This window comes from Cololabis saira, chromosome 7, assembly GCF_033807715.1.
Source record: "Cololabis saira isolate AMF1-May2022 chromosome 7, fColSai1.1, whole genome shotgun sequence".
Classification (NCBI taxonomy): domain Eukaryota; kingdom Metazoa; phylum Chordata; class Actinopteri; order Beloniformes; family Belonidae; genus Cololabis; species Cololabis saira.
The window spans coordinates 15,340,606-15,356,890 of NC_084593.1; the positions used below are offsets into that span (position 1 = coordinate 15,340,606).

At 39.4% G+C, this 16,285-nt stretch overlaps 1 protein-coding gene across 6 annotated transcripts in view; it reads right to left on the bottom strand.

Annotated features, from left to right (window-relative positions):
- fam13b (family with sequence similarity 13 member B) overlaps positions 1-16,285 on the bottom strand; it is a 76,003-nt gene that overhangs the window by 26,499 nt on the left and 33,219 nt on the right. For all 6 annotated transcript variants that reach the window (XM_061724866.1, XM_061724868.1, XM_061724864.1 and 3 more), the window contains exon 7: positions 10,832-10,959. In XM_061724866.1, coding sequence (XP_061580850.1) covers positions 10,832-10,959 — 128 coding nt within the window. The remainder of the gene's footprint in view (positions 1-10,831; positions 10,960-16,285) is intronic.

Genomic DNA, 16,285 nt, shown 5'->3' on the forward strand with positions numbered 1-16,285 from the left:
CCATAATTTAAAAGTTGCTTTATCATGCACATGCAACAACAGTGAGACCAGACGAGCACCTCAAGGTCTTATAATATGCCTCTTTATATAACCCTCAACTGATTTCACATGTTCTTTTGGATAGGCATCCAAAAGAATCTACCTTTAGTCTCCAAAGCTCCTCAAAAGAGGTTTCAATCGTCAATATTTTCTGGTCGGCTGAGGATGACTGTGCTGTTAGGATGCCTTTGTTATAGAAATGAGTCAGCAAAAAAATGTCTGCCAGAGAAAAGTCCGATGTAGCTCAAGTTGTACGAGCACGCTGCGGTTTTCATTTTCATCGGTCAGAAAGTAGTCTGTAGCCAATGTAAGCTGAAAAAAAGCTAAGAATGCATACAGAAATGCACAGTGCCGTCTCAATCTACAAGGAATGGCTCCAGAAGACTTTGTCCTTAGACAAGTAAAAAATACCTTTGCACCACATTTGTCTGCAACCACATTGTGATTCATCCAAGATACAGTAAGGCTTTTTCTTAAACACAGCTATACCATACAAAGAAGAAAAGAAAATGACTAAAATCCCAAAATTAAGAATCTGAGACAATCCTAAATAAAGAGTTGAACAGCAATAACACATCAGAAAATTTACGACAGATAGGATAAAATTCAGTCAAATGAAAAGTAAGGGTTCATTGGTATTTACCAAAAAAATAACACCATGTACAAAACTACTAGTCAATTTTGGAGCTTTTGCCTGATAAAAAACAAAGAGCATGCAGAATACTGTAAGATAAAGGATCATTCAGTTAATATTATTACATATTACAGTTGACTATCCCAGATGGGGCTCTGATATTGCTGTGACTTTCCATTTCAAAAATAAATAAGGAACATATTTTCCAGACGAATTTGGAAATGTATTATTCACATCCAAAATATCTAAGAAAAAAAAAAAACAAAAAGAAAAGGAAAAGAAAAAATGTTGTTTGTGTTGCTGCTTGATTGCCAGCGAGCAGACGAGCAAAGAAAACACTGGGGCCTATTTCAGAAAACTGGTTTTGGTGCAAATTCTGAGTTTGAACGTTGAGCACGTTGAACCTGAAATGTGGGAAACTGCTTTTTCCTTCTCGCATAAACACGAGAAAAAGAGATAACCCAAGCCTGTTTCAGAAATTTGGGTAATTTATACTTAAAGTCTGTTACCACGGTAACTCTGTGAACACAACCTGGTCGAGAGCAGGTGACGTTCCACAAACCCTCTCTATTTCCTCGCCTTCATAAAGCTTCAGACAAGATCTTATTCATCCGTAAATTCTTAATGAGAGTTCGGTTTATAATCTACTGGATGCTGAATAGGCAAGTAGACCTATGAGAAAACTGGTCCTGGTGCATCGACTACTGTGAGTAAAGGACTCCCAGATCCTACAAAACTGACAGTTTCCAAAATACCAACCATTAAATGCAATTATGATTGATGCACAGACAGTGAGTCAGCATCTGGATTCATGAGATAATCTATCAGATCTCTTCTGAAAAGAGCCTATCACAATTGCTAAAATGTTATAAATCTGAAGGAAATGCAACAAAGAAGCCAAATACAATAGAATGCAAATCAAATACTACTTTTAATAATAATAAAGCACGGTAAAGTTTAAAGGTTGCTTGAAACATCCTAGTAATCCCTGATATTTCTGATGGAAGGCTCGAAAAAAATCAAAGTTTCACAGATTTGTTTATGAATCATAAACTTGCAGAGCACATCATTCTGGGCTCTGCTACATATCAACAAAAAAATGAAACCTCATCTTATCTCCCAACACTTTGACAACAGCAGTGTTGACACAGACAGCAAGCAGAATATATCATTCAATTGTGGTTTTTCCGGCGGTGATTTATGAATGCGTATGTTTTCTTAGAAAGATAGATAGAATAGCTGTATCAGTATGAACTTATGGCCCATGTTGACAAGTAGTGGTATTTAGTTAAAGGGAAAGTTCGTTTTTTTACAACCTGGACCTTATTTCTGGCATTTTTTTATGGTCGTATACTCACCCAGGCAAGTTTGGTGTCATTTGGAGTCCTTCGGAAGATATTAGGGTTTTTTTTGCGAGCCGCTTCTCCATATAACGGTAGTGAATGGGGGCACCGCGGGACACAGACGATGCAGCGTCTAAATAACACATGATTGCCGCGAAACTCTTCATTTCTTTTATGAATCACTAGATCTGCTTCCAGGACCTGTTGTCTACATCCGGGGCGCTGTGTATAACAAATAAATCAGTTTGTAAACAAGACCTCTGAACTCATGACGTCATCTCTGTGCGCGCACTCTGTCCTCCGTTCAGTGAGCTCTTCAGCCGTATACTCCGGCTCAAAACGGTAAGGACGTCCATCATATTCAAAGTCGTCGTCCACAACCTCAGAATTCGACAAATATTCAGACATGTTTCAAATAACTATCAGTAAACTAACAGTAGCAAACTCCAGCTGTACACGGAGCTGTGTCTGGGATGCGCGCACAGAGATGACGTCATGAGTTCAGAGGTCTTGTTTACAAACTGATTTATTTGTTACACACACAGCCCCGGATGTAGACAACAGGTCCTGGAAGCAGATGTAGTGATTCATAAAAGAAATGAAGAGTTTTGCGGCAATCATGTGTTATTTAGACGCTGCATCGTCTGTGTCCCGCGGTGCCCCCATCCGCTACTGTTATATGGAGAAGCGGCTCGCAAAAAACTCCTAATATCTTCCGAAGGACTCCAAAATGACACCAAACTTGCCTGGGTGAGTATACGACCATAAAAAATGCCAGAAATAAGGTCCAGGTAGGGCTGTGCGATTAATCGATTTTAAATCTAAATCGGATTTATTAATCATAATCGATGTTAAAAAAGGAAAATCGGAAAATCGATTTTCCTTTTTTGCAGCTGGCTGCATTACAGACAGAACTCGTCTAGTCATCTTTGTTTGGTCAAGAAAATTGTAAATGTTGTCACTTTACTAAACTCAAGGAGGATTTACAGTATCTTTCAATTGCACTTCATTCCCAATAGGGACATTTGTTTGCTATTTTTCTTTAAAAATAAAGATAAAATATTTGAAACAATTTATTCCATTGTCTTTTGTAGTTTTACCAAAAAAATCGAAATCGAAATCGAAAATCGGGTTTTCAGAGAAAAAAATCTGGATTTTATTTTTGTCCAAAATCGCCCAGCCCTAGGTCCAGGTTGTAAAAAACCGAACTTTCCCTTTAAGCTGGCGTATCATATTACACACTATACTGGAGCTCGAGCCTCAACATAATCAAGAGGAGAATAGCATCACATCAGGCATCTCTTGAGATGGTTAGATGGTAAAAATATTTAATCCATTCATTGATTGAATATCTTACTTTCACAAAATACTGTATATTTCTATGTGACGTTAACAGACAGTATGTGTTTTAAAGTCCAGAGTGATTTCAGAAGGTTCAGTGACGGCTGGCAGGGAAAATATAACTATATTGGGATGATGTTACTTAAACTATAGAAGAATATAAAAAGCTCAGTTTAGTTATTTAGGTCAAATAACATAAATTCACATGTTTTGTCTTAAGACATAACTGTTAAAAAGATGTTAAAAGACTGTAAGTGATGATGAACCAGTTTGTGGAGTTGAAACAAGTGGAACAAGATTGTTCTGGGCAGGTCAGAAATACCAGTTTCATAATGCAGGAGGTTGATCCCAGCTCTAACCACATAATCTCATAAAGAGTTTGAACTTGCCGACCATTTCATGTAGCCATGAATCCGACGCCCGGCAGGCTCACCGCTTTGCTTTATTCATGGAAACGCATGATCACCGGATGCCATTTGCAGAACTTGTGTAAAACTACTTGAGTTGGAGAAAATAATGAGATTAGAATAGAAATGAATAAATGTTATGAGTAGTGAAGTTGAAACACACCATGAGCTCAGAGAATCAGATTTATGCTTGCTGGGTTTACGTTACTGGTGTTGTACTGTGGTCGTTAGGGTGATGTACAGTATGTTTACGTACTCTCGAGTTATGATTGATTCATGAAGTGACGATATTGGACGGTAGAGGTTAGAGGGCTGTGCACCAAGAGAACCAAAGTGAGAGGAGTAACTGCTGTCTGTGACATGGAGCTGACTGATTTTGTCCACAGTGACAGAGAGTTAAGTTTCAACTGGTAGTTTAACAAAGTTTCACCAGAGACAGCTGGGATTAAGAGGTGCAACTGCACCTGATGTGTACAGTCTGGGATGTCATATCAAAGCAGTTTGGATCTGGTACAGCGGCTGATCTTAAAGGGGACCTATTGTGGCATCTAATGTCTATTTTAAACAGGCTTTGAATGTCTTAAAAACAAGCTTTTGATTGTTTTTGCTAAATAAATTAGAAATTCAGCCTCTGAGCCATGTCTTTATCATCCCATTCTCTAACCTCATTATCTATGCGGGATTCTGAGTGGGCGGGACTATGATAATGAGACACTGTGCTGATTGGCTGCCTGAATGACGCAATACACCGCTACGAAAAAATGGCGGAAGATCCAGCCGGCGGAGTTATTTACACCGTGTCCAAATAACTGCATGCGATGCGAGCGAGCGTCACCGACAAAATCAATTCCATTGCTTTATTTTCTATTGGACTGTCCTAACTGTCCGCAGCGCTGCGCGATGCGCCGTTTTGAGCTGAACATTTGTCGGACGCCCTGCTTCTATTCTCTTCCTGTCGATCGCGTTGAAAGCCGGTTGAAAGCGCTGTAGGAAACGGTCACGGATGAGGAACGGCTGATCCAGTTAGTTGAAATGAGAAGTTATCTCTATGATTACTTTATTCGTTATTAATATTTATAAGAAATGTATCCATATCCAAAACCCTGCAAGTTCTACACAGAAAACTATGTTAGAGTTCAGAAAATCCCAGCTATAGCACGAGATGCTGCCAGAGGTCATTTTTCACTGCCAAAAACCAAGACAAACTATAGTAAGAGAACGGTGATGTACGAATGTATGAATGAATGTATGAATGTATGAATTCTATGTATGAATGGAACTTACTTCCCAATCACTTAGAGTGAACTACTAGCATAAAAGAATTAAAATTATGGTATTAGTAAAGAAACATCTCTTAAATAAATACATATAAAACTTATTTAATTATTATTAAATGGCTATTGGTTTACTAAAAATGGCAATGGGTTCAAGTTACGATAAGTGATTATAACTTAAACGCATTGTCGATGACTATACATTGTTTGAATTGGTTGATGCTATTTAAAGAAGGTATGACTTTTTATTGTAAATGCATTACATCTAAATGTTTTGGAATGACTGTAACCTTAATGTGAGTGTCACAAGGAGCACTGGTCTTATTTGACAGAAATCTAGAATATATTTTGTAGTAGAATTTCCTTTTTTTTTATTACTTTTTTTCTTTTCTATTTTTCTTTTCTTTTTCTTCTACTACCTCTTTAGGTTTGCTTTTAATTTTTGTCTTGTATTGTATATTATGTGTCGGACCCCAGTAAGAATAGCTGCAGTTTTGCTGCAGCTAATGGGGATCCAAATAAAACTATAAACTATAAACCTCCTCATTTCACTACAAAAACCTCAATAAAGTGGCAGCCGGCTGGAGGGAGATGGACAGAGAGCGTCCGATGTCGCTTGCATGCAGTTACATGGTTTTATAGTTGTGGGCGTGGTTTGCATTTTGGTTACATAACGAAAATGCGCAGAATCTGAACGGCTCGTAGATCCACATCACACTGGACGGCTCATCCGGGCGGCTGTACAGACACTGCAGAATTTGGTTGCTTTCCTCCTTCTCTGAGTTGGCAGGCTGAGGGGAGACCACTTTATATATGTTAAAGCAAGAGAAAACCTGTTTTTCATAATAGGTCCCCTTTAAAATTGCAAAGCATCATACAGCAGAGAACACAAAACGCAACTTAGTTTCGGATAATTTTGGACACTTTTTTTTTTTTTTTATAGATTTTTTGTGGCTCTAGTGGCCCTTTATTCAAGTTGCAGACAGGAAGGGGGTAGAGAGAGAGAATGACATGCAGCAAAGGTGCACAGGCCGGGATTTGAACCTGCAACCGCTGCAGGAGGACTGTAGCCTCAGTATATGAGCTTGCTTAACCCACTGCACCACCGAGCAGCTCAATTTTGGACACTTTGTATATGTTTTTATATGTTTGCCTGAAAAATCAACACGAATGTAAGCCAAATATTGGCATTTAGTTATTTTTTATGTCACCCAAAAAAAAAAAAAAAAAGCGATATTCAACAATCTTATAAACATAAAAACGGTTAAAAAGGCTTACAGTGTTGATCTGGCAGGGTATTAGTCTTACTTTCTCTGGGTTTGGCAACGGAAGAAAACAAAATATGATCTACCCATGAACTAGGTCATACCACGAAAAGCACACAGCTGTTCCTGCTGTACTGACCTATATCCTTAACTCGTTTCCATGCATAAGGTCATGCAGACACATTTCATCTAATATGTACCTGTCTGCTTAAACAGCATTCTGCCAAAGTGATAACATGTAAGCAGACTAAAAAAAGAAAAGGGTCAACGTGTAAGTATCTATGGTGTAACCAGCAATACGAACAGATACTGTATTAAGGGGTCACATTTCGAAAGAAGTTCAATGAAAGAAAATTTGTTTTGAATGTATCTGAAATAAAGCAAAATACATCGGCACTATTTAAATGCTATTTGTGCATTATTTTCAGGAAGTACCGGTATATCAAAAAGATGCAGACGTGATAGGACTTTGTAAACTTGCTCGTCTATTCCTTGGAGTTTCTAGCAAGAGCAGATGAAACATGACCAATTAACCTAACATTCTGACTACTCATATCAAGCAGATTGCACTTACGTTTTTAAAAGTGCCTCTTCATAAGATTTTGCATGAACTAAGTTGAAACAAGAGGTGCTTCACTTAAAAACAACTCCCAAAACATTGGTGTGTACCAGTGCAGTAACTGTGAGCTGCTCCCCGTGAAAAACAGAGCCGAAGGTGACCCAGAAGACCCAAGTGCACGTGCTTGTCTTTATTTTGGGGGACGCACGTGTAAATTGTTGGCACAAAGAGCACAATCCTCCAGTGTGGTGTGTTGCGATGCCAGTCAGGGTCATAAATATTGTTATGGCGAAATAAAACGTGCGCTGCACAGTCTTGCATGAAGAGCCTTTAAACTCTATACAACAGGTGATTGGCAGTATTTTTTTAAAAATGTATTTATGTTAATATGCACCCAATTTTGCATTTCAGATCTAGTTGGAAAGGCAGCATTAGTTGTTTTAATATTTTAATATAGCCATTACTTAAGTGAAAATGACCGTTGCCAAGTGCACTCATCCATGTCATGCATATCATGTCATGGCTTTTGGACTCGATGATAATGGCCTGAATGATCCATTCTGTTTGTTTGGTCTGGAGCACATGGTGCACATTTCAACCGCAAAAAAAGATTTTGACTACTTCATCTTACCATAATACACTGTCTGGAGGACAAGAGATTAGAGGCTTAGGCTTACGGCCCTGCCCTTTACACACTGAAATTCCTCCAACTTCTTGAAGTGTTTAATGATATTACCTACTGTAGAATAAGAAATATGATTTTCTCTGGCAAAGAAAATGGAGATCATCTGTTTGTCTTTACTATTCAAAGACAATGCATGAATATAATTTTTGTACCAAATCACCATTACAACCACCTGCTGATACAACAGTACAGTATATTTCTTCCTTTCACCTACTTAGCATTGGAAAACCACTGAAAAACTTTTATGAATGTATATTAACAAATGAAATTAAGTTTTCTGATTAAAACAAGGAACATCTTAGGATCATGCAGTTTTCTTTTCTTTTTAAAATGAGCATTTTGCATGTGTTTCTGATCTGGTTTGTGCACCCATCAGTTCTGCAGGAATGACGACTGTACTGGTGAAAACAAGCAAACAAGAGTGGAAAAGAGGGAGGGGAAGGAAGGGGCTCTCTTCCAAGAATAAAACTGAAGACAAGTGTTCAGTAATGTGCTTAAATTCTACTGTCAGGGTTGACCTTTTGCCACCTCTACTCGAGTATTGCATTTTCACTCATCTCAGACTGCAAATCAATAAATCGTTCACAAGTAGGTCAGCCTAATTCTCTTGCTCCCGCGTGGTATTCGCTACACGGTCTGTTCCCTCCATTAATCCAGCCGGGCCGCCCCCACCTCCACCTCCACCCCCACCGTCTCCTCACAGATGCCAAAAGTGCTTCCCTATAACCCTGTTCTTGACGCTGGCAGGATATTTAAATGTCCTCATGAAAAATACTTTCCACTGGGAGCGAGAATTTAAGCAGGTGTAGAGAGAGATGGGAGCACAAATTGGGGTAAGAAGATCAGAGGAGAAATACCAGGGATTACTGATACATATATGTGTATATTTGCTGTCAAAGTCTATTAGGGGCCCCTGCGACAGGAACAGAAGACACGCTACGCTGTCAATCACGTCCCAGACAAACAACATGCCGAGTCACAGGTCGAGAACTTGGACTCCATGTCAAAGCTTTCACAAGCAGTTACGCTGCGTGTCAGAGAATATGAAAAACACTCAAAGTAGTGAGCTCACTTCAAAACGCTCAAGCAGTCTGGAGAAAAAAGAAAAAAGAAGAGACCCAGAGCTGACTGGTGATTACACACTCTCCACACAGCTTTGGGGAAATATGCAAAAAATGCAAAGAATGATATGTTTTCTTCACGCAAACAGAGCACACAACGTCAACTATATATTTCTTTAACATGGCCAGAACTTTATTAGTCACATAAAAATTTGGATTAAAGCCCAACTAATGTGAGAGTTGCTCGTCTCTCACAGACATTTAAATATATACAAGAGACAAGATATTAAAAATAAAAACTCGCTTCCCTTCGGAAACGGTATCTTTGCACAGTTTGTCCTGCAGGATCTGAACAGTTAAGAAATCCTCTCAGCTGCGTCTGCGTGACGCTGACTGCAGGGTGTTAAAGTGTGTAGACGGGTGCATGGTAATGTGATAGTTTCACACGCCACTGCTGACTAGTTTATTAACTACATTGCTACAAAGTTACGAAACCATGACTCCACCAGTTCATGCTTTAAAGAAAAAAAATATTTAATGGTAAAAAAAAAAAAAAAAAAAAGAATTGATGAATGAAGAATTGAATGGTATATTTTCACCTTAAAAATCTGTCTAGGTGCAAACGATCAAAAATCATTTGGTCTCATGAATAAAGTTCCTTATCAACCAACAATTTCAAATACCTACAGGTTCCTGCCCCTAAAATGTTTTTCAACTTTACTTTACTGTAAAACTGCCACTTTTCCTGGGTAATGCTCCCGTTTTTTTTTTTCAATTTATAACAGACATAGTCGTTGAGGCTCTACATTTTTTCCGTATGTATTTTTTGTCGGTGACTCCAGACTCCATAAAAATAGCAGTAATCCCCCAGACTAGAAAGGGGGTTAGACAAGGCCAGACGGATGATGGCTGCAGGGCTGTTACAGCTAAGAGAGAGTTAATACCAGCTGACATAAAATCCTTTGAGACACAAAGATTAAAACAATCTGACCAGCTTTGTTTAACGTAAATAATTTTCCATCCTCCCCAGCAGTGAAATGTACCGTTCTACAGAAGCTGCCTTGTCCTCTAGTCATCAGATATACAGTACGTCCTCCAGAAGCTCACCCAGGGCAGAGCAAAAAACTGCAACAACATGCCAAGTCATCCAAAGTCTTCCTCGTGAAATGCACAAAATTACAAACACACAGTTACCATATTTTGTTGACCCACAGCTGGGATGTTTAACGTGTCTGTGCCGGATTAAGTGACTGTGATCATCTTTAAGGCCAGTAGCACATGGCTGACACCATGATCCTCACCTTTCTAAAACTTAAGACTTATCTGAATCAATAAAAACAACAATGAGTAGGTTGAATAAAAATAAAATCACCTGTCAGGATTACAAATCATTTTTTGTTTTACTTTAGAAATGCTCGTCTTTTCACTTATTGTTTACGCACAAGTACACTTCATCTGTTCACTTTAGTTCCCTGCTGGTAATTAAAAGGACGTGGTCTCTATTTACAGAAGCATGGCTGTACTTTATGTACTATATTTTAAAGCAAAAACTGGCCATCTACCTGGTTGCAGACTAAAACCTTTTAGAGATCCAAGTCCAACATGCAAATGTTGTAATGTTAGAACAATAATATTTCAAACAAGTTATGTACAAGCAAGTTATTGCAAGTCTATGGTCATATCAAACAAAAATGTCAACATGTGATGTCATACCTAATTTGTGTTTTTACATTTCAAATCAATACTGATCGCAGATCAACATAGATAATGTTAAACTACTGGATACTACTCAAGAGCTGATATACTGCTACAGTAGATCAATATTTCACAAAACACTGAAACTTAGCACTACACAGACTGGAGTTTTACTCATTTTCCTCACGGACGTGTGCAACTGAGAACTGTACATCGCATATACCTTGAGGACAAGTGGATACGGCTAATCAATTCAGCTTAAAAGACACTGGGATGTTGGTTACTTACTTTAGAGCATTTATGTTCCATGTGGTCAAAAAACTTGACCTTGCGTTTGTTTTTTACCATAACAGTAATTGGTGGCTTGGTGGGTAGCACTATTGCCTCACAGCTAGAAGGTTACTGGTTCAAATCCCAGCAGGGGCCTTTCTGTGTGAGGTTTGCATGCATCACTGCAGCCTGCAGCCCAACATCCTTGTCAGATCTGGCCTCTTCTCCTCTCTCTTGGATTGTGGGAGCGTTGCTCACCTGACTGTAGGGCTGTCGTCGGTGTCGGTGTGTTGTGGTGAGTCGGAGGCTGCGGGTCCTTCTTCTCCGTCCTGAGGCAACTCTTCACATTCTGTCTCGCATTTGTCATCATCCAGAAGCTCGGTGATCTGAAGGCAATAACACAGAGGAAAAATAACTGGTAAATAAATGGTGAATGATGATAAAATATCAAGAAACAAAGAAAAATACATTATTCATTACAAAAAAAAAAAAAGAAAGCTTCAAGCAGCGATGAACGGGCCCTTGCGCCTGCAATTTTCACTAATAAAAGGTCAAGGACTCAAAACCGAGTCCGATGACACCACCCATGACTCTCTATGTCAAACCATTCAAAAGTTATGGGAGAAAGTAGGAACTATCAAATATGGACCAATCAGATGAAGGGGGGGTCTGCTTTTTGGCATCTACCGTCACCAGGGTAATGCTTTTGACTGACAAAAGTAATGCCCATCGTCGCAGGATCGAGACGCACATTTTGATGTCTAACACACCTGGGTGCACGTTACAGTTCGGGCTCTGAAACGGCCGAAGAAATTGTGCCAAAATTACAGGATTTATTCAAAATGGCCGACTTCCTGTTCGGTTTCAGCCATGGCGCCAAGAGACTTTTCTTTAAGTTGTGACATGATACAGGTGTGTACCGATTTTCATGCATGTACGTCAAACCGTATTGTGGGGTTGAAGCACAAAGTTTTCTAGGGGGCGCTGTTGAGCCATTAGGCCACGCCCATTAAATATCAAATTTTTCGCCAGGCTTGGCTTGCGTGCAAAATTTGGTGACTTTTGGAGCACGTTTAGGGGGGCAAAAAGGCCCTCATTTCGTCGAAAGAAAAATAAAAACAATTCCTACAGATACAATAGGGCCTTCGCACTGTCAGTGCTCGGGCCCTAATTACATAAAGTTGCAACTGAGAAACAACAGTTGGTCCTCATGGATTTGGTGTTTAAATGGCAAAGTAATTCATCAAAAACATTTTCTGAAGCAAATCAAAAAAAGCAATATGAAGCAATACGAATAAAAATATCAACACTGACATTTAACTAACTGAAACACAGAACAGCCAAAACCGTTGTATTTGATTATTGAAATGAAGTCGCTTCAGCCAAGAGTATATTTAACATCTTTGAAAATTGTATTTGGTGGTATTAGTTCATGTGGCTCAATATTAATGGTTCACCCTCCTCTCTCTCCCTCAGACACTCACTCGCCCACTTCTGTCCCCCTTATCTGATCTTGACATTTAATATGCACTGGTAATACGCCAGTTTAGAGAGATTTAAACAAAGAGCATGAATACAGCTTATTTTTACATGAACCAAGCCAAGTTGATGTGGTTTATTGTGACATGCCTTTTCACATTATCAGGCCAATAAAACATACACCACTAAGAAGGGAGAGAGAAAGACTTCTCCAGGATTTATCGTTGTCATTTACTTAGCAATGTACGCAAGCATTGTGATCACATTACTAATTGCTTCTTGAAGCAAAGCAGATCCACCATAACCCACAAATCATTAAAAGGTACATAACATGCAATGGCAGCTTGACAGAATACTGAATATATCTTTTCATGACTAATATTTTGCTTAATTTAAATACATTGTAAAGTGTTTAAAACTACATCAGTATGTTTAGTAAGAGGCTTCTTCAGGTCTGCTCTAGTCCAGACCTCTACAGGAGATCCCTCTGCCCACAGCAGTAACACATTACAGTGACTCTTTAAAATGACTTTATTTGGCAACTACAACATGCCGCTGTAGTTGCAATAAGAACATTTCCAGTACAGGATTACTAAAGTGATGTTGGATGGAATCACAAGTCACTGTATTAAAATAACAAATGATTCTCTTTAGTGACTGGATTTGCACGCATCAAGTTCAATCAAGCAACTTCCACCAGATATTTGCCTTAGCAGTGTATTTATTGGGAGATCCAATTTTGAGGCAGAAGTTGGAGCAATAAAATGAGGTGAGCAAAGGTTGAGAGAGGCAAAGGAAGTGAAAATGAAAAGGGTAGGTGCTGGAGGGAGTTAATATGTTGATCAAAATGACTCATCACACTAATAGCTGACTGCGTAAAAACAAGACACTAACAGAAACCTATGAGCTACATTTTAATCCAGGCTCAAGGATTTCTTTTCCGTGCAATCGATGATCAACTGAACGCGTAAATCGATATCACATTCCTCTGTGATGTTGTCAGCGGATCTAAGGCACCGATGACCTTAGATCGTCTTTTAACAGTCTTTAAATAAATGTTTTCAGAACTGAGCGACGTCTCAATCCGTGTAAAACCCTGGATGAAATAACGGCTGAAGGTTAATACAGATACATCCGTCTGTTCGTCCTCTACTATCGTTCTCCTCTCTCCTTCACAGCAGCAACCACATGCAGCTGTCACCGTGCCATCGCTATGGAAACACATCTATTCCTGAAGGTCTGATTGGCTGCTGGGGAATTCTTGCATCGTCACATGTCCTAAGCTGAGAGGATGACTCACAAGTGTGTGTGTGTGTGTGTGTGTGTGTGTGTGTGTGTGTGTGTGTGTGTGTGTGATTGAGCAAGAGAGAGACAGAGTGGACAGAGACTTTTAGGTAGCTTTAGTTTACTTTTTAATGTCAAGAACTATGAAAGTACTTAACCACACTTATAAAAACTGGTGTGTAAAACTATAAAGAATAACAATGTGTATTTCAAAGTTCCAGATCCTGAAGTTCTTCACTGCTGGAAAGATCCAACCTGAAACACTTAATGATGTTAAGAGCACTTTGCATTTCATGCCTTTATTCAATGCCTCATGCCTCAGGTGTCTATTGAGAGATGGTTTTGATCTTTTACCTGAACGAGGTCTGAAAACACTATTTCAAGACCGCTTTGCCGTCCATCAAGTGCATTTGATTAACTGATGATCAGCAGCAGTGGGCATCTCTTTCAAAGCTAACGTTTTTTTTGCAGTTTGCTGGTTTAGAGCCTTCAGGTGTCCCACAATACCGAGAAGGAAAGAAAACAGCAATGATCTTTGAAAAGCAAGTGATGCATTCATGAGTCTGAGACAGGTTACAGGGCGATCCTTTAATCATTTCTGCCATTCATCAGTGACACAAATTAATTTTGGAAAATATTCAAGACAATCTTCCTTAGGAGCGGATGTTCTAGCAACTTCACCTCCGGGTCAGACACCACAGTCTCAGAGAGATTACACAAAAACCCCACGAGCTACATCTTAGAGCTTACAGGCCTCAGTTAGCATGTCAAATGTTAAACTTTGTGACAGCTCAAGTATGACTTATTTGGAACGGTCGCCAAGACAAAGCCTCTTCTTTCTAAAAAGCCAATGAAATGGTAGCATTGTTTATGTTTTCAAAATTGCTTCTAAAAAAGGCTTCTGGAACCATGTCCTCTGGACAGACACGACCAAGGATGTTGGTTCCTCATCCACAGTATTTTTGGTAAAAAGCCTAAGAGCATAAAAAAGAGGACCATAAATCCTGCAAAAGCCCAGATAAACAACAACTTGACTGAAAAGCTGCAGTGGGGCCTTAAGAGAGATGTGTGTAAAGAAATACCTTCAATACTCAATCAATTGAAGCCAGGTTTTAAATATAAATGAGGCAAACAACCCCCACAATGAGGCTGCCGACCTCACACAGAAAACAATTACTTGAAGTTATTGCTGCTAAAGGTGGTGACGCAAGCTACTGAATCATGGGGCTGCACTTCGTTTGAAATGCACTGCATCTGAATTCGAATAAACAATGACATGGTGTCATTTGTTTTTGTCTGATTTTAAGAACTGGTACGATCCAGGTGATTTATTTCATTATGTCTTTATATGTTAAACCTGAGAATTGAAAGAAAACAAATTGTCTTTGCCACAACTGTATGCTGTACATGAATTTAATGGGCAGAAAAAGCTGGAGGCCCTGAGGGCCTTTACTGAAAGGTGGAACTGCATTAGCATCATGCTAAATTAATTCGGTTATTCATCGGTAATATAAATGAGGAATGACTGACTATAACCTTGGATTATACACCACTGACCAAGAGCTTATTCTATCAAGCCTCCAAGTCAGTGACATGGAAAAATTACTCCAGAAACCACTTTAAATAGAAAGTCCCCCTTGTGTATAACCATTAGCATTCAAGAGTTGACGTAATGAACAATGAAGCCGATTGTGTAACCGTTCCCGCAGCTATAGGTGTCCACTGAAATGGCAAAAACGGACATGTGGCTGATGACGCTTGTGCTGAGTAAGTTAGGAGAAAGTGTTTGAGGTGACGTAACAATATTAGGGGATAAGAGCAGTTAAATCCCGTCACACTGACCTTGTATGTTCATTCATGGGGCAAAAATATTATCCCCTTACTTAAGAATGGAACATTTTTAATCACATTCACTCAAAAGTCACAGGCTTAAAACTGAAGCTGAAATCTGGTAAATGTAGCCTCGTTGGAGATAAATGATCAGTGTTGTCACACATGTTTGATACACAAGTGTGTCTCTGTTCGGTGTGTGGGTAAAAGGACAAGGCGGGGAACACTCTGGAACAAAGGGTCACGATCTTGGCCCTGATTTAGCGACCTGGTCCAAAGTTTGGGGATGGAAAACGGAGGAAACGACGAGCTGAGCTGACATCACTAGCTTGGCTGTGGAACTGATGTGGACCGAGAAAACAGCACAATCACAGCGGACCGGGGACTTGCATTACAAGCCCCGATCTGCAGCTCGCAGGGATTTTCTTTTATGTCTTTTATATCTATCTGAATCTCTTTAAATCCAAACAGCTAATTCAATTACATCTTTAGAGATCTACATGGTCCTAAACAAAGTGACAGGGTCATGTTAAATTTTTGATTTGGTAGTCACTTCAAGTGCTCTTAAGAAAAGAGGATTTCCTTTAAGATATAAAAACCCCTTATCAAAGTGTAAACAACACTTTTCTCTATGCCTTCTGTCTCATCCCTGCCTGTATGACTAGACTGTTTACTTCCAGAAACACATGTACCACAGGAGGTGAACCCTCAGGCATCACATCCCTGCACTGAGTGGGCAGCGTAATCCAAAACTCATCTCTACCGCTGCATATGTCAGCGACTGATCTATTCACATTTTCCCCAGCCACTCAGAGAACTCAAAGTACATAAATGAGTGGTGGGGTTGTATGATTCCAGTCGGTCTGTTTACACCGAGAGTTGCTTTACATCCTCTTTACTGCCTATCTCTGCCTTCCCCTCGTCTTTAAATAACTTCATTTTCCAACATAACCGAGTGTTACTTCAATTTAAGAACAACAGTAAGGTAAAAAGTAACATTCAGGAGTAGATCATTTCCCCAGTTTTCTCATACGTTGCGCAACTGATGTATTTTAAAACTCGTAATTGCCATTGAAGCTTTAATGAATGTCAACTGAGGCCACAGGGCATGCTTAAAAA